Source organism: Lissotriton vulgaris, chromosome 10 (genome assembly GCF_964263255.1).
Source record: "Lissotriton vulgaris chromosome 10, aLisVul1.2, whole genome shotgun sequence".
NCBI classification, from domain to species: domain Eukaryota; kingdom Metazoa; phylum Chordata; class Amphibia; order Caudata; family Salamandridae; genus Lissotriton; species Lissotriton vulgaris.
The window spans coordinates 739,193,265-739,213,261 of NC_141698.1; the positions used below are offsets into that span (position 1 = coordinate 739,193,265).

Sequence of the window (19,997 nt, forward strand, 5' to 3'; positions counted from 1 at the left end):
AGCACCGCATCACGGTCTCTATAGTTCAGGAAGCGCACAATAATAGGGCGAGTTTGGGCTCCTGGACGCGGGCATGCTGCTAGAGATCTATGGGCCCGCACGATGATGAAGTGTGGGGAGAAGGATTCTTTCCCAAACAGTTCCATAAGCAGGTTTTCTACGAAGGTCTCCATTTTACCCGTGTTGGTGGACTCCGCAAGGCCTAAAATTCTGACGTTGTTGCGACGAGACCTCGCTTCCAAGTCCTCATTCTTGTCCGCGATAAGTTTAGGCAACCTGTCCAATTGAGTGACTGGTTTACCCGTGGAGGTGGCCCCATCTTCAAGAACAGAAATTCTGTCCTCTGTTTCCTTGATGCGGTTGTCATGTTGCTCCAGTTTAGAAACCACGCTGTCCATGCGTACATTCATGGTGTCTATTTTGGCGTCAATTGTGGATAGGCTATGCTTCATCCCCAGCAGTAATGTCTTCCAGTCCTCCTCCGGAGGAGCCGGGACAGGAGGACCGCCGTCAGGCTCCGGCGTCGTTTTGGAATGTTTTTTGGATTCAAAGGGTATTTTGGACTGGCGCGCATCATTACGGCCAATGTCTCTTCTGGGCGTCCGCGATGTAGTGGGGGAAATAGACGCCAGAGCGCAGGAGGGGGCCAGCAAAGGAGGAGAAGGTGAGCACCCGACTGAGCCCATGCAGTGGAGACTGGTGAAATAAGGAGTCGTGGCAGAAGGTTCAGAATGAAAAAGGGGACCCTGGTGGGATTGGCAGCGTGAAGAGCTAGCACGGGGGGAAACGGTAGCACTGAGGACCGACGTCCCACGCAGTGAACTCGGTCAGCTCTGGTCCCGTAGTAGGCCGCGTCCGTACCCCTGCTCAGGGAGGGGTTGCTCAGGAAGCCACCAGTATTGCGTGTAGCACTCCGCAGATGGGGAGGGCGGGGAAGTGATCCGTCCGTCACAGGTGGGCCGACTTGGTGTGAATTGGTCCATGCATATTGATGACGGTCGGCCCCTGTAGCGCCAAAATCTCAGCAGGAGCAGTCAGCAGGGTGTAGGGCGGTCCCCCCCGGCCCCGGAAAGGGGGTCCGAGAGTAAGGGTGGGCAGGTGGTCAAGTCGACTTGGAGGCTACCCCTTGCGCCGTGAAGACAGTAGAATCGGCCCAGTCATAGCAGGCAAAGCAGCGCTAGCCGCCTGAATGGGAGAAGCTGGCAGGAGTTGGCCTCAGAGCAGTGGGTGGCGGGAAGAAGTCAGCGCCGACCGGGGGAGGAGAGGCGGCTGCGGAGGCTCGCAGATAGCATGCAGCTCTCACCCGATACAGCGGCTGAAGCCCCCCCCCGGGCATGCAGGTGTACTACTAAGTTGGGCGGGAGGGTGCCCCACAGCAGGCCAGGCTCACTCGGCCGAGCCGGGAAGGCCGCAATGCACCGGACTTTCTCGACTAGGCAAGGCCGCCCAGGAGTGCACAGCCAACCGCTCCACGGGACGCTCAGGTTTTCTCTGGCCACCGATCTCGCCAAGTCCAGGATATCTGGGACAAATAAGGTATCGCCGTGATCAGCCCGGAAAGGTGCAGATGTAGGAGCAAGTTTCAAGCAGATTCTTGCGGTCAGGATCACTGCAGGATAGGCAAACGTGCTCGGTCGTTCGGGAGCCTCACACCAGTGCGGCCATCTTGGTCTGGCGCCCCCCGTGTCTACGTCATTTATGCTCGCATTATAGGGAGGCGGGTCGCTTCGGAGACAGAGGCCCAGCATCTGGGTAATATTTCTGTAGCATTGCAGCATACCACCCTGGAGCTTCGAGGTGCATCGATATGCAAAAAGAGACACTGCATGCAGGGTATTACTTTCTGCGTTTTTGCAGTACACTGTCGGGGATACATCATACAGATCGATGGAGCAGGATGCCCAATATTTGGGAAACACTTCCGGTCGGTAGCACACGTTTTGCGGAGAGGGGCATATCCGTGGGAAGATGGCGAGCAACGCCGGGCAGTACTCTGTGCTCTTGCAGCACAGCACTATGGAGCAGAAAGAGGTGATAACCTTAATCTCTGTTTCACTTTCATCTTTCACGTTTCAAAATTTTTATTTGTCCCATATGTCAGTTTTCGACATCAAAACACAGAGGAGCTTGTTTGTGACAGTTTCCCTAGTACAAACATATTTATGCCTACACAGAGCAGCAAACCCTGTCTGCTCTATTCCTCACCAGCCAGTCAGTGAAAATAGTGCAAGGGAGGATGTGATGCATTTCTGCCCTAGTGTAAAGTTAATCCAATTCTGCCCATGGGATCCTTTGCTGCGAGTCAAAACACTCACACAACCAATTTCACAACGCGTTTGTGAACTCAGGCTCAACGTAGGTGTGCAAACTAATTATTTTACATACCTAAAATGTCAATGGCATTCACAGAATCAGGAATGCTGACATTTTAGGTTAAGAAAGTACATTTACAATTAAGCAATTACGCCACAGTTGCGATGCGGTTTTAGGTGGGTGCCCCAGTATACCTTTCAAGGGGATTGGCTTTACAGGCAATTGTAGTCTTTAATTTTTGTTTGCTACAGGTGAAACTCCAAATCTCGGCCCACACCTTGCACTCGGTTTAAAAATCCAGAACTGGTTGAAGGTGTTTCACCCTGTAGATACCACTTAGCAACTACACTTGTGCTTGTCAGACTTTCATACTAACTGCGCCCGCGTTTAGCAAAGTCTAAACTCACTGACTGCCTGAAATGCAGCCAGCTTTGCAAAAGCTGTTAAACCTACCCATGTACATACGGTCTGCTAGATCAGGCAAAATCTAGCGACACTGCCCTCGCTTCCTCCTTTATAACTTGACATATTTCTTGTTCGACCTCTTCCCCAGAATTTTACCCTCTGGTTTCCTGTTACTGATTCTTTGATTTGCAGCCACTAAACGCTCTCACTAGATATCGGCGCTATAAATATTACTTCTTATTGCTACATGCCACCTAACTTAACACACACTAATGCACACCGACCCCTGTGACAATCAGGGTCGGCTTTATGGTGGTGCCACCGGAGCAGCCGCACCTTGCGCTCAGCCGGGGGGAGGCCGGTGCTGGGGTGGGCGTTATGTTGGGCAACAATCTATAGGTTTAAAAGCACCTGCTGGAGAGTTACTTTTGGGTCTAATTATCTATAGCAGTTCTAAGGGAGCAGCATTTATGGGAGGTTTTTCTGTCCCCTTACCACCCTGAAACTGGTTGATAAAGTGTTAATCCATCTGTTATGCTGTCTGGGCTGCCACCAAATGGGTTCTGTCCTGGTGTCATCAGCCCACCTCAGAAAACAAGCATTCAACTCCCCATAATTCAACACCTCAGACAACAAGCATTCAACTCCCCATAATTCAACACAGTGCCACACATTTCAGCACCACACAGTTCCACATCATGCAACATAATTACACTTCACATAAATCATACCACTCAACAGTACATAATTCAACTACATCTATTTACACGCTACTCACTACCACATAAAAACACCCCATATAAATGCACATAACACCAATTCACATAAATATACTTCACCCCATGCCTCAGTGTGGAACAGTGTGTTGATGAGTGACATCTCAACATGTCACTCATCAACACACTGTTCCATGCCGCATTATTCAACTCTACATAATTTCCACACTAAACCACATAATTCCACAACAGAAATCCAATACACATCAAATATATCCAATTCACAACACATAATTAAACATCGTACCACAAAATTCAACAGCACATCACATAATTAAACTTCAATAGATAACACTCCACAACACAAAATACCATTCCAAATAATTACACTGCATGACGCACACTCCCACTCCACATAATTCCAATATACTCAAAAACACATACTTCCTATCCACATAATACCACTGCACACCGTACCACACAATTCGACTACACAAATCTACTCCACACCACGCAATTACGTGCCACACAAATACCTTAACTATCCAATCCAAACCACATAATTCCAATACACATCACATAACTCCATAACACACAACTAAGAAATATTTACATTTACAACACTAATAACTCTAACTTTCCTTTTTTTAACACCCAAACACACAGATCTGGAGCTTAGCTCCTACCTCTGTTTTTTTCATCAACAAAAGGAAAAGCTGTCCACACAGTTCCATTCCACACAATTCAACTCCACACATTTCCAATCCACACCACAAAATTCGACACCAAACATAATACTCAACAACACAATTACACAACACACCACACACTTCCACATCATGCTACAAAATTCAATAGCACACCTCATAATTAAACTACACTACATACCACTCCACAATATACCATTCCATATAATTACACACCATAACACACAATCCCACTCCACATAATTCCAATACACTCAATACCACATAATTTCACAGTGCACCATGCCACGCATTTCCACCCCACAAATCCACATCACACAATACCACGCCATACAATTCCAAAACTAACGAATCCAATCCAACTCACATAATTCCACAACATACCACATACATACATACACTCCATAACACTTACGTCAAAAACATTACCATTTACAATGGCAATAGCTCTAATTTGAACAAATGCAAGACCTATTGCATTTCAAATGCTTGTTTCAAGGTGTGGTAAAAATGATACTCAACTAACATTGCATTTTCAGATCTGGTAGCCGTGTAAAGAATTGTATGCTTAATGTGTGCAACATGGTAAATATGAGTATTTTCAAACACTGAGTAGAACATATTTAGTCTTATGAAACCTTTCAGTGCCAGGAGGTATTTCCTATGTTAGCCAAACATAATAAGGCTCATTCTGGTGGAAGTTGGCAGTACCTTCCGCATCAGGGATGGACTTGTGAGTAGAAACACTCTTTGGCACATTTGAGATATGGGTCAGATCATGCAACAGTAACCTCTGGTTTTCAAACCAGCAAGGTTTGCAAATGTACAATAGTTCTTTCTTATGTACAATGCCCATTTTACGAGTCAGAAAAGTTTTTCAAATTTATAAAATGAGATTTGTGACCCATACTGAATCACAATTAGGAAGGGGCATAAAAGTGGCCTTTGTTTTAAATTGTGATTTGATATGTAGCACTGGTTCCCTTAAGGAGAAAGGGGTGCCTAAGATATAAATTGTTTTCAGTTTGGAGCTTCACAAAATCAAATAGGAGCCTCTAAACATCAGTGCATGATTTGCAACAAGTATGATAGAACATCTTACTCATGGTTCTTTTTTTTAAACGCTGCAAGTCCCCTGCAGTCATAAAAAATCTGACATGGCTAACGTGTACCCTTTAAGTGTGCCCACTGCACAGCATTGCAGGGAGAAAGATAACAAATAATGCAATAGAAAGCTATGTTTGTGGAGGTTCAGGATTATGGCCCCTACATGAGGCTATAAACCTTCTCCCAGCTTTCAGAAGAAATAGACTTGGTCAAAGTATCTCTGGCTGCAAGGACTAGGTCCACTATTTACAATGGCAAATCAAAACTGCTCAATCTTCACAGATGGAGGTGTAGGTTGTGAAGATTCAGATGCAGGACCCTCCCCATTTGCTGAGACAAGAGGTACTTCTGAAGGGGAAGAGAAGTCTGATGGCAAATGCTCAGGCTCAACAGTTCTGAGTACAAAACTATTTTGGTCCAAACCAGGGCAGTCAAAATAACTTTGGCCCCATTAGTCCTGACTTTTTTCAGAACTCAAGGCATGAGAGGAAATGGTGGAAGCGCATGCAGTAGATTTGTTCCACCTGCAGGAGTACACATGTCTGGCAAAGGTCTTCTTAGCAAGCAATAGACTCAACACTGTGTTCTCAGCACTGGCAAAAAGATCTAGCAAGGACATGTCATACTGGTCAAAGATGTGCTAAGTAACCTTGGGATGGGGATGCCATTTGTGGTTTGCCAGCTGACGTCTGCTCAACTAGTCTACACTGGCATTTAGAGACCCTGCCAGGTGCCTGGCCAACCAGAAAGATTTCATGTTGACTTAGCCACCCCCAAGTGTGCAGAACTTGCTGTCACAGGATCCGCAACCCCCACTCAGACCTGCTTATTGCAGTCCCACATGGCGGTCGTGTTGTTCATAAAAAGCTATAACAGCTTCCCTCTAAAGGTCGGTAGGAAGGAATTCAATGGCAGTCCGATGCCCTGAAGCTCCAACAGGTTGATGTGGAGCTGGTACTTCGCTAGAGACCGCAGACCTTTGATTTCTACCTCTCCAGGTAATCTCACCAGCCCAGAGACTATGTATCTGTCACTATTGTAAGCTTTGGGTGAGCGGAAACGAAAGTGGCCTGCCACTTGTCAGGTTGGTGCAACCACTGAAGGCCCTAGACAGTCTCCTCTGAAATGCAAATGGTGCTGGACAGAGCACCCTAGTGGTGAACCCAGTGAAACCAAAACTTTCTACTGCAGGACCAGTAAGTGCTATGTAGCACAAAGGACGAGGAGAATGCACAAAGCTAAGAGTCTAAGAAACCTCAGAAACATCCTCAGTGAAGCCAAGGAATGAGCGCGAAAGATAGGGTTCACATCATAAATGTCTCGAACTTGCTACAGTGGTGGAAAGCACTTGAATGCCTTAATATCCAGGATGGCCCCTAAAAAGAGAATTCTCTTTGTGGGCATCAGGTGGTCCTTCGGCTCTCTGATAAAAAAAACCAAAGATGTTGGTCATAGGTGGTCCTTGACGGATTGCAGCGAGTCTGCCTTGAGAAACCAGTCACCATCTTACAAAAATGCACATAGCCATACTTCTGAAAATGAACTGTAACAAAGGATATCACATTCATGAACATCTAAGACACCAAATTGAGGTTTAAAGTTAGAAAGACAAATTGAAGTGTTCTAACCTCACCGTAACCCACCGTATGATGGACTGCAGAAGGCTATCTGGGAAATATGTGCCATGCAAGTACAAGGGCAGTATCCAATCTCCTGTGTCCAGAAGAGAAAGGAACTATGCAAGACTGAGCATCTTGAATTTATTTTGCGAGAAGGCATTCAGTGGTCGGAGGTCTAGAATAGGTAAGATACCCCCATCCTTCTTGGTCTGATGGGACCCCACCCTATATCAGGAAGGATGGTGATAACATGAATGGCAGGGATTAGTCCCATAAAATACTAGTCAGCAGGAAGAATCAGATTCTGCCTCTTACCGGATGGATGTGGCTCTGGAAGGGCAACATGCCACCACCAATTGCATCTATGTGTTAAGACTCTCTATTGGGAGGAGTAGCGGGAGTGTAGTTCATGACTCTTCAACCTCATTAACGTTAGTGTCTCTTCACATGAGCTTGGATACATACTAAGCATGAACATTTTTGTGGCTGTTTCTAGTAGAAATTGTTTTCTATACTGTTCAGTAGATAGTTAACAGATGTTCCCTCTTTAGCAAGGGGGTGCTGGGGGGGAATTAAAGTATGTGAATCTGGGACACACCCATGTTGGAAAACATTTGAGAGTATAAAAGATGAGAGAAGCGTGTACCTGCAGCTGCTCGGTTTTTGTTGATTTGGGCAAAAAAATGTGACTTCTACCATGAGCTATTACTGCTATGCAATCAGGGCACTGCGATCAATCAAAAGCTTGTGTGGTTTCCCATTTCATCATATACTTAAATTTTTACAATTCTATATGGCATTTCTGAGATGCTTCGATAAAGCCGATGATTCTATACCTAAGGGATCATGAGATGGTTTTTGAAAACCCTGTATGTGAATCCTGATATTCAACATATAAAAACTGGTTAGTTAAATAATACTGGAAATTCTTATTTTAATTCCAAGAGACAAATATTTTAAATTATCTTTATACAAGATAAAGTACATAACAGTATTTGTTACTCCCAAGTAAAGCCTAACCTGAGGTATGCAAAATTGAGAAGAGACTAGAGTAATTCAATGTCTAGATATTTGACAGAGACCAACATTTTGGATGAAAGCACCTGCAAAGCATGCTACCAAAAGGTATCAATGACCATAATGCATATCCAGCTTTCTATGACTGGTCTAGTGAGAAGAGATTTTAACATAGTTATGTCTAAAAGAAAGCGTCTTTGAAAGTGAATGATGCGGATGCTTGAGTGTTCTTGTTTTTAAATTTCACATAGATTGCAGGTTTCATATTTTTGGCACATGGTTAAGTCGTTCTTAACTGTAATAGGTACGGAATATAGGCAGGATTCTTAGTAGAAGACTACTGAAAAGGATGATTGATGAATGCATTAAGAAAGTAATTCAATTATATTCATCTATACTGCCAAGTGACTAGTAAAATAGCATGTCAAATTACTGTATTATGATCAAATAAGGCACGCACTAACATTATGAAATGTTTAATATTTTAACTGCTCTAAGAGATTCTTAATATTTCTATATCTGTATATAAAACAAATTGGATGTAAACATCGGATCACACCCTAATTGGCTTTTTTAAACAGTCATAAATTTGGAAGGTTTGAGCCCCTGGGGTCAGCAAAACCTACTCATGGCGGTTGCAACTAAGACATTAGTATGTAAAATTGAAAATGGTACAACAGTCTGCCAATGGGAAGGAATTTAAAATTGGAGACAAACAATTAAGTCAGCATTCTTAAATTGATTCATGTGGGAAGTGCAAGTACAGCAAACAACAAGTGTGGGCAACTTGCGTTAGAAGCAAAAATTACAAAAGCATTTTATAAATAAAACAACATTTTGAAAAGCTCCAACTTTCCCATTAAAATTAAATATTCTATTTTTGCATTTTATTGCTGTGAAAGAAAATATTTAGCTCTTTATTTGCTTGATGTACACTTATTTTTAATGTTGTGCATTGAATTTGAGGTACAAATCGTAAATAAGAGTTAAGTACCTTCGGTGATGATGTATCTGGTAGAAACTATTCTAGCCGCAGATTCCTGAACGTAGAATTACCCCCAGCCGTGAGACTGGATCCGGAAAAAATTTTGCCCAGCATCCCTGCGGGCCGGAATCACGCGGCTCCGCTCAGGCGTCATCCGCGTCCGTGACGTCAGCGAGATCACATAAGTCCCGCCCCGGCACGCCTACGTCAGTTTGCTTCGGAGAACTTTTCCGCGCCACAACGCGGAGCCATCAGACAAAACTGTGAGAGTATGGGAACAGTGTGCGAAAGAACAGAAAAATTGGAAAAAGGAATCGTGACGAACAACACCATAAGAAGCAGTGTCAACACTGCAGTACCCAAAGGCAGGGAAAAGAAGAAACAGAGCACAGCCCTGAGCAGCGACCCTGCCATGATGTGGACAGCCCCCTTGGAGACAAGGAACACATGCAAAATGGCTCGACAACATGTAGCAGGCCCACAACCCCAATTAGGAACAACGAAGGGGAACTGGTGTCAAGACAAACAGGAACAACAAACCTCCAAGGTAGCCCCAGCACAGAGTGTGACAACCCCCTCCCCCTAAGGAACAAGGGCAAAGGCACGGACAGATGACCCCCCAACCCAGAGGGTAGCAGAGGGGCCAGAACCGTTAGCAACCAAAGGGGAGAGGGAGAGGAGGGAAGAAGCGAAGGCAAGCACCTAACCTGGGCCAGTGCAGAGGGGCACAGGAGTACATATAAACCCATTCTCCAAGAACAAGAAAGAAGACAATCATCCCTTTAAAAGGGCGAAAGAATGCACTCACAGAAGACAGAGCCACCCACCGGGAAGCGAGCGCAGAATACCAAGCCAAAGGACCTCGCAGAACGGGGAGGAAGGGTGGGCGTGAAGGAATCTGCTGCTAGAATTGTCTCTACCAGATACATCATTACCGAAGGTAAGTAACTCGTACATGTGATAGAGGCTACTAGCCGCAGATTCCTTAATGTAGAATAGATACCCTAGCCATACCCCCCGGGGAAGGAGGTTCTGCGAAAGGACCTCACCAGCCTGGACAAAACAGAGGGTCCCACAGGGGACTAGTCCAAAAGACAGGCAAAGAGCCTCATCCTCCCAGGCAAGAGGGAACCCCCACAAGCACAACACCACCGACCCCAAGAGGGGGGGCGCGGGAAGAAGAGTAAAGAGGAACCCAGAGCAAAACCCGGGGAGGCGGAAGCACCCCACGCCTTTACAAGGCAACACACCTCCAACCAATGCCAGGGCAAGGCAGAGGAAAGAACAGCCTAGAGGGCCCAAAGAAAGAGGGAAAAGAAGGCAAGCCCACCACAGTCGGAAGGCAACAGACCAGACAGAACAGCGCCAACCTCAAGAAGTAGTTGGAAGCAGAAAGAAAAGCCCAGGGCCCCTCTCAGAAGACCAGCCAGACTACACCAGAAGAAGAAGGAGGAACACAAGCATCTCAGTCTCCAAGATAGAGAACATAAAATTGGAGAAGAGCCCTGACACACCTCAGCGAGGGGTTCACGCAGACAAAGTATGTGCACCCGCAACGTACAAGGACGCCAAGGGGAGCAGTAGCCCGCAGGCGGCGCAACCTCCCATAGCAAAGCTATCTAACAGCTACCACTACCCCACATAGGGTAAGTTAAGTCCCAAAACATGGGAACCCGCTTTGGAAAAACTTCCGCAGCAGAGAAAAAACTGAAAAAGTTGCGGGGAGAAAACTCCCGCAGAGGGCTTATCAATCAGCCCAAGAAAAAACACAGAAGACCCTATCTCAGGCCAACTTGGAGCAGGCAATCCAACAAAAACACACAGCAAAGAAGGGCCGTCCAGCAGCCAACAGAACCACAGCCTCCACAAGGAGAACTCGAGTGGCCATAAAAAACACAGAACTAGAACCACAAGGCAACTCGCCCCAAACGGAAGAAGATCACCAAAAGCTAGCGCAACTCACCGGAGGAGAAGAAGGAGGAGGAGGAGGAGGAGGAGGAAGAGGACTGATCCCCTCCAAAAACCTCCGGATGGCCGATTTCCCCAGGGTGTGGAACAAAAGGGAACCATCAAAAGGAAGATCCACCAGCTGTTCCCACACATTTTCAGAGAAAACACTGTCCCTAAGCCAAGCATGGCGGCGAAGGGCCACCGACGAAGCCATGGCACGACCCAACACCCCTGAGATGTCCAGAGTGGAGCGAAGAATAAACGCAGCCAGCTCTCTGCCATCCAACGCATGGTGCCGCAAATCAATGCCAGCACCCTCTTGAGAAGTTGCAGATCCAAGGGACTCCCACAAACAAGAGGTACCCCTACCCAACACACACAAGGGGTTAAGAGCCCGCCAAGCCGCACTGGTTGAAGCAAACATATTACGCCCCCAAGAGTCCAGGCAATGGGCCTCCCGGGAAGGTGGAGCCATCAGCGACTGCAAGGAAGGAAAGGCGGTCCTCAACAAGGGCCCACTGGCAGAGTGGTGGAGGGAAAGACACGCCAGGTCACGCGGTGCCGGAAGGTGCCAATGAAGAAGGTGCTGGGGCACCGGCGTCCCCAAGTCCCCGTTAGAAAGAAGTGAGCAAACCTTCGAAGGGGAGCAGAAGCTCCCGTCCACCAGAGCCCTGGTGGAGAACCTCTAAGAGGTGGTCCGCGGGGAAGTGGGCAGCCGGATCTCCCATGCGCAGAATCCCCACAGCCGTGGATACAGCACAAGCAAAGGCTTCACCCGCCTCCGTAGGACCCCGTGGATGAGAAAGCAGCTCCTCTCTGGGCGACGGCTGTAGGCTAAGGCGGCCGTCCCCAAAGCCAACCGGAGTGGACAAGGGGCAAGCCCGAAAGGGAGAAAGAGGAGCCGAAGAGTGGGGGACTTGTGGTTCCTCTGGCAAAGGTCGCGGCGATGGCAAGGAGCAGTCTTTTGATGGCGCCGGGGAGAACGCAATGACGCGGCAGCCCGTCCAGATCCAGTCTCAGGCCTGGGGATAATTCTACGTTAAGGAATCTGCGGTTAGTAGTCTATCAGATTCTTGCTTATGCCAGAGTCCTTGGCATCCAGTAGTGATTCAGTGGGGTCCACAGAAGTTAAAAGGTAAACAGCATTAGGCTATTTCTTTCCTGTTGTTTGATTGTGCCAAGGCAGGCGCAGCATACATGACCTTTGCTTCTACTTAACCTGCTAGAATAGCAGGTCACCGAGCAAAATTCTTCTGAAACAGTGATAGGGGTGTGACAGGTGAGTAACATTCAATTTGGAATTGCTTGGTCTGAACTTCCCGGACTACTGAAGGCAGGCTGTTACTGAGAAGTTTTGATCTACCCCAATGAGGCAACTCTGTACTTTTCTTCACGGAAGCAATCAGAAATAGGGAGCTCAGTTAAGGATAATGCAACAGAGATTGTTTTAACTAGGACTCAGAGATTAATGTAGGCCTACTGAGTAATAGTAGATAGGGTGATTATCCGATTCATACCAGATACAGCCTGAGGTAAGCAAATCAGTGTAATACCAGAGGAAAGTTGAGCTGGTTCAGAAGGGAGATTGCCCTCACAGCTAAAGGCGTAGGCAGGTGACAAGGCGGAATGAACACAGACAGTGGAAAAATCATTTCTAAAGGGCCTGATTCCGAAGAGGTGGTGTAATGGGGGCTGATCACGTGCAAAAGCCTTGTAACAACCAGTGTTGTTCTCTTTTCTCACCCCCTGAACATTGGGATTAAAGACTATAGGGTAAGTTTTTTCCTGAACTTCTGATCATAACATGCCTTTGCCTTAGGACTCTTCGCATTTTATTGTTGGGACTCAGGATAGTGAGGTTGTTTGCTACAATTTGTCACATACCACATCTTATGGTGCCTGAATATCTGAATTTCAACACTGTTAGCACCAGGTCTTATGAGTTGCAGATGGATCCTCTACAGAAATCTCAGCAGCACATCTTTTTGAATGTATCTAGAGTAGTCAGATCCTCCCGTCACTTCACTTCTGGCAATCCTTGTCCTTGCCTCTCAAGCCTGCACCCTTCCATGCTTTGCAGCATGATGAGCATCAGACACGCAAAAAGCTCCACCATGAATAACTTCATAGTCATGTATTGGGCATGCCTCTTTCCTAGCCTCACGCAAGCAGTGCACACCCTAGGTTCACAGCCCCTATTTGACAAATTACTAGATCAGGGCTTAAACACAAACATGCAATTTTATAGCGTGTCTTAGTGTTGATTGTGCCTTTTTGTTTAACTTTGAATAGCAGAAGCTAATTTCCACCTAGAGTATGGGGATATGGGTGTACATGGAACGTTAAAGGTAAGATGCACATTTTTAAGTGGATGGCTGGGAAGCATTTGAAACAGCAGCCAGGAGGAAGGTTGATAAGATATTACAAATGTAGCAATAAACTATTTGGTCTACACCAGTGCTTCCCAAACTTTTTAGAATCATGACCACATTTCTAGGACAACAAACTATTGTGACCCACTTAGCTTTAGTTGACATGAAGTGGTTGCATATATTTGTTTATTTCCCTTTAGCCTTAAAGCAGATGCCCCTCAATTGGTGGTAGATGGTGCATTAGTGGCCTGGCAACCAGTTGTGTTTCGGTATTTGGGTGCAAGAATTTATCACCTAACCAGGATCTCCTGGATGGTAATCTGACTAAAGCAATTACAGCTTTAAGATCCCAAATAGAATTTTGGAAAATGCTCATCCTCTCTGTTGCAGGTAAGGTAGCACTTACTAAAATGGTGATGCTGCCCCGACTGCTGTATTATTTTGCTAGCCTTCCGATATATTTACAAGTGTCATTTTTTCGACCGCTGGAGGGGATAATGAAAGACCTCATATGGAGCAATACGTGCTGCAGGGTGGCACTTGCTAAATTATACTTATCCCAGGCACAAGGTGGGTTGGCGCTGCCCAACATGGAACATTATTACTTTGCGTCCCAAATACAATGGGTGGCAAAATGGGTGGCGGAACTACATTTTACCAACGTGGCAGAATGTGGTACCCCATACACGTTGGACAGACTCCTTTTTATCTTTCACCCATGCACTAGGCCACTAGGCCACATACATCACTTCCCCTCCTGGTACAGATAGCTCAGAAATGCTTTCATAAAGCTCTGCATCTTACTAGACACGTCACATCATATGCACATACAATCCCATTACTAGGAATGCCGAAAGGGGGTGGCAGAGTCGGAACGGCAGAACTCAGCCTGGCAAGATGCGGATATTCGCACATTAAGAGATCTATATGTGGAGGGTGTGTTGGGGCCTTTCCTTTCCCTGACCGAAGAAGAGGGCATCCCTCCTGCACAATTCTGAAACCACACCTCCTGAATGGCCACACTAAGATGTCACTGGGGAAATATTTCGCAAGAACCCACGACGCATCTCCTGATGCAGTGTATACACGTTATGGGTACAGGACGCCACCTTATCAAATGGTTTGCAGAATCAATCTGCAAACACACTATGACTGACTTAATGCCCTTGCGTAATAGATGGGAGGAGGAGCTGATGAGACCATGTACACCCAAAGAATGGATCATGTTGTTGGGGAGGCCTAGACAGATTCTCAGAAATGCAAGATTTAGGCTGGTCTAATTCTATATAGTCCACAGAACAAATCTATCCCCAGATAAAATCAATAGATACTTTAATAGAGTGAATGCTTGTTGCCCACGTTGCAAACTGATAAGACGCTGATCACCTACATATGTTATGGTCATGCCCCAAACTGCAAAGCTACTGGCACGGAGTGATTCAATTGTTGACCACAAGTATAGATAGGGCCATGCCAAGCACGTGGGAGGCCTGCATTACACAGATATTTCCCAGAAATAAGAAAGACAAAGCGTTCTCTAGATTTTTAGACCTGGGTTAAGTGGTGGCCAAAAGAATCATCACGCGTCAATGAAAAGCAGAAGACCCCCCCCCCCCCCCAATTCCTTAAAGCCTGGTCTCAGTCTATGCTGAACTGGACCAAGGCTGAGGCTGTCTCTTTGCTAAGGGAAGACATACTAGGGCTGCGCAAGTACCCCATTTCAACAGACTGGAACACAATTCTGACGGCACTTCAAATAGCAATACCTCCAGACGACACCCCAGACATTCCTAATACTAACTAATTAGGCCTGCACATAGGTTGTAATGTGAGCCGACAATAATGTGGTCTGGAATGTGCAGCACACTGAACCAGCATGTAGTATTATGATACTAAGGCTTACACATTTAAACTTGTGAAAAAGGCATTATTGCAGCAGACATGGATCGCCCCCACCCTAGCCTACCATGCTTCCTCCTCTGTTTCTCATGACTTGCTGGTATAGGCTGCACTGCTATATTATTATTATTATAATTGCATTTATTAAGCGCGCAGCTACCCGGAGGTTTCCCGGCATATAAATGGTAGTTTTATCATCAACCCTGACACTTTGGCATGGACGAAAGGAGTCATTAGAAATGTGTATGTGGAACAAATCTGCATGTGAATAAGGTACCTGTAATATGTTTATATGTTGAAATTGTAACATGCCATGAGCTACAATATCTATCTGTTGTATTAAACGTGAGTTATTACAATGCATGGATCAGGGCAGTGTATATGCCATCTGCTTATATACCAGTATATTGCCTTGAATAATTGGATTCCTGAAAAATGCCTACTGGTTTTACCAATATTGTGTATGTTTGTAACATGCATCACATATCAATTGTCAATAAACAGATCAAACAAAAAATGAAGAGGGTGCATCTATTAAAATATATCCATTTTTAATTTTAAAAATTGCATTTATTATTGAATATCAATTTCAAAATCTGTTTACTTACATAAATAGGATTTTCCAGACTCACCAAAATTTTGCTCACAACCCGCATTTTAGGAAACGCTGGATTACATTGATGTGTTCAAGACCTTGAACACCGTTCTTTGTGTGCACTGAGCCATGATGTATACATTGTATTAAGCTGGTAAGTCAAACACTGAAACAAGCAATATTGCACAAGGACATAGGCACCAAATAGATGAAAAGGGTAGAATGTAATCATGCAGGGTAATTGCTATCTAGTTGCATAGGTTTAAAATGAACTGCTCAGATGCAAAATAGTCTTCTAGATCCCCTTCCCATCTGCCATGCATAATCATTTTGTAGGCATGAAATTCTCAAACACTTCAGCATCATACCACAAAATTGGTCAAGCTAACTTACCAATTGTTGCAGCAAGTTCAGGGTCAAACGTATCATCTGTGAATCTTAGCAGAAGGCTGCAAAAGATTACAAAAAATTGAATTAACCTGTGAAATGAGACCAAGCATTTGACATGTTTAGTTGCATGCATCTTTGAAAACAAAATTGCATATAGTGCAATTTAGGCCAATGTTTCAATATTTTTCTGGAGTCAGGGTTTTTTAAAGTCAGCAACCTACAGGAGCCAAAATAAAATAGAAAATATTTTAAGTCTATCACATACAAACACAATCATGAGGGCACTACATAGGATATACATAGTCAAGATCTGTCCCCTTGGCATGTAACCACCTTGACTAAAATATTCACTTTATTTTAGGATTAACAAAGGATCTAAGAAAAGAAACATAAGGTGCTTGCATCAAACCTGGTGACATGAAACAATTTAATAATTTCTGGCAGCTCAATTCACTACATGCCCATGTCTGTAAGAGCAGTTGTTCAACCTAGTGCAGTTGCTGACCTACACAGAGTGTTTTAGGGGGTTTCCTTCCTGCTTCCCTTTTCAACATTTTCTTTTTTCTTTGTCTGCATCTTTTTTTGTCAGTCTCCATACTTTCTTCGTCTCTCTTTGTCACCCACCTTCTAATTTCTATAATTTCTCTTTTCCTCCTTAGATCAATGTAGCTCTTCGGAGCACCCTCAACCTCCACCTCTTAGTTCCGTCATGGCATTCTGGGAAACCTTTAGGAGAGTCCTTATGACTAACAGTCCTAAGTGAGCCCAACAACCACTATTTACACTGTCACTGTGATACAGCCTGCCAGGCCATCGGACTCAAGTAGCAACCCCAACTGCAGTTGCGTAAGTGGGGGGAGGGGGGTTCCCTATGCCACTAGACAAGAAAATTATGCCATCCTCAATATGCACTTACAGATGTCACAGCATATGCGCTGGTGTGAGCAGGCGCTGACAGCGTGTGGAGCATTTTTAATTGAGTCTGGCACTAGTGCGGTTGACTGAAAAACCGTCCAGCGTAACTATCTTTTACTCTGGTCCGTCACGGCGGTTTTGTGCCGATTGAACGGAGGGACGCGACTCCTCCCCCTTGCAGCGTCACTTCCTCGACTTCCTCTATCAGGTGATGGGGACTCGACCGTGCAGCGGGCGAGCGCAGTGGGCGCGCCGAAGGCGTACCAAAGGCAAGCCTGTCTGCGCCCGTCCGCGGCCGGCCGGGGACAGGGGCCACGACCCCTGGACGAAATGGGTCAGTAATACGGAGGAGCGCGCAACAACTACGTGCCCTCTATCCCACATTCGCTAAAACCAGTCTCCATAACCTGAAAGCGGAAGAAACTAACAGCTGCAAAGAGTGTCAGTATAACTGGCACACTAGAGCTACGCATAAGGCTGAGGACACTAGGCTCATATGTGGGCTACTTAATACCAGATCTATGCGGAAGCATAATCTGGACATACACAATCTGCTCACAGATATAAATCTCGACCTCTTGTTCCTCACAGAGACTTGGCTTGACTCCAACTCAGAGCCGGATGCAGTTGCTTCTCTCCCGGCCGGCTATACTATGGTAAGACTGGACAGAGCCGTGGGTAGAGGTGGTGGGATAGCAATAATATCTAAGCTGCCACTATGTGGTCAACTTGAACCACTCGCCATCGCTGACAGTGAGACAGGAGCCTTTTCCATTAAGGTCAGCGCTGGTAATACGGTGAAGGGCTTCTTGGTCTACCGCTCTTCAGGTCCATTTACCCGCTATACTACCAGCCTAACTGAAGGTATTACGGAAGCAGCCCTGCGTAGGGATAAGTTTCTGCTATTAGGTGACCTAAACATCCATTAGGATGACCCACTGGACAAAGGAGCCACTGACTTGTCAGGAACTACAATCCCTCCAATTACATATCAGATGCAAGGCCCCTACCCATCAAAAGGGCCACTTATTGGGCCCTATCTTTGCCAACTGGGATGACATTGAAGTTAAGGCCCCCGTCCCAATTCCCTGGTCCGACCACTTCTTAGTGCCTTTTGTAATAAATGTCCCTGCTAGCAATATCCAAAAGCGAACTACTTCGAAATACTCGAGCCATAAATGGACTGCTTTTTCCAAAGCCAAGTTCGATACTGCGCTGATTAAAGGTGGCAGACCGGGAGGTGAGGATGCTGATACTGTATCAGATAGACTGGAAGGTCGCATCAATAATGCTTTAGAGGACATAGCCCCTCTTTGTCATAAAAATCCCTGTAGTAGACCCCAGAAATCCGCTCCCTGGTTCAGCGATGAGCTTCGCCAAGCTAAAGCAGAATGTAAACAACTCGAAAGACAGTGGAGGGTGGCCTATCTTGATCAAGCAAAACAGAAGTATAAAGATAAACAGAGAGACTATCATAACTTTATCAGGCGTGCCAAAACAACCTATTTTTCAGGCAGGATAGGGGAAGCTAAAAATTCTACCAAGAAGCTATTTAAAATTTATAAAGAAATCTCTATCTGTGGCTCGTCTGTTGACCCGTCCAGTGTCTCAGAGGAATCATGTAACCGCATCGCTGCTTTTTTTTCTGAAAAAGGTGGCTACCACCTACTCCGCTTTTTCAAGAGGAAAGAGAAGGGGATCAGAGTTTAGAGATAGTAAACTAGAGGATGTGGGTGTCAATAGGCTGGAGAACTTTCTCACCCCATCCCCTGACGGTCTCCAGCAGATATGCCGCTCCATCAAGTCAGGATCCCCTCGTGATCCGGTGTCACCGAAACTTCTTGCCGGGAGTATCGAGATCCTTGAGCCTTATATTAGGGATGTTTTGGACCTATCATTTAGATCCAATACAGTACCTAAAAGCTGGAAGCAGGCTGTAGTACTCCCGCTTCAAAAAAAGCCTAATCTAAGCTGGGACAGGCTCGATAATCTTCGTCCTATCTCACTCCTTCCCTACCTGGCCAAAGTGGCAGAAAAGGTGGCTAATCTTCAGCTAATGGCATATGTGGAGAAAGCCAATCTGCTCCATCCAACTCAGTTTGGCTTTCGCTCACGCCACTCCACTGAGTCTGCGCTGCTTAGGGCCACTGAGACCATCAGGCAAGGGGTAGATGAGGGACAGACGAAGGCCCTCATTCTACTTGACCTAAGTGCAGCTTTCGACACTGTAGCACATTTCACCTTGCTTCAGTGTCTGAACAAGGGTGAATTTTGAAGGAAACAAGTGGTCCCTAGCATAAACGAATAGAATTGAGCAAAGATAATATATAGACCACAATGGGCTGCTATATAGTACAAAAATCCCTTGTCCAGCCGGGCAGGGAATATTTATTCATGTAATAGGTTGTCTCAATGCATGAATAAGACAAGTAACCAAAGACATAAAAGGTTACTGTAGGGCACAGTCCTGTGCCACACGTGAAGAGGAAGTAAAGAAGACAGTGAGTGCAAACAATATCAGGCAAACAAAGTGAGCTAACAGGCCACTGACACAAATTCAAATTAACAGTTTGTCCTGGAGTGAATCACCCATACACTAATACAATAGATTCCTAAGTATGGGACACTCTAAAAGCAGTCGACGGACGTTTCGATCCCAAGCTCAGTTATAGGGGGATCATCTTCTAGACTTTCACAATCATAACTTTTGCCTGAATATAACCTTTAAACATAAAACCACCTGTTATGGAAAAATGAAAAGGAAAAAGCAAGACAGGAATACAATCACTAGTTAGAAAGACATGTACAGCTTTAGCTCTCCAATTACTGTATTCGGAATCGCAGTGATGGGTGCATCCATAGAGGCGTGCGCATTCCGTGCAGTTCATGTGCAAAACCTTTTAGTGACCGGTTTGTAGTATCTCAAGGTGTTTCTTTTTCCGTGAGACCTATACGTGATTAATGAGGTGAGGTCGTGGTGGTGGCCGTGTTGGAAATTAGACACGAG

General features: G+C 45.6%; 1 protein-coding gene across 1 annotated transcript in view; it reads right to left on the reverse strand.

Moving 5' to 3' along the window:
- RAB18 (RAB18, member RAS oncogene family) overlaps positions 1-19,997 on the reverse strand; it is a 141,114-nt gene that overhangs the window by 75,291 nt on the left and 45,826 nt on the right. The window contains exon 2 of the mRNA XM_086941606.1: positions 16,079-16,134. Within this exon, the coding sequence (XP_086797732.1) occupies positions 16,079-16,134 (56 nt within the window). The remainder of the gene's footprint in view (positions 1-16,078; positions 16,135-19,997) is intronic.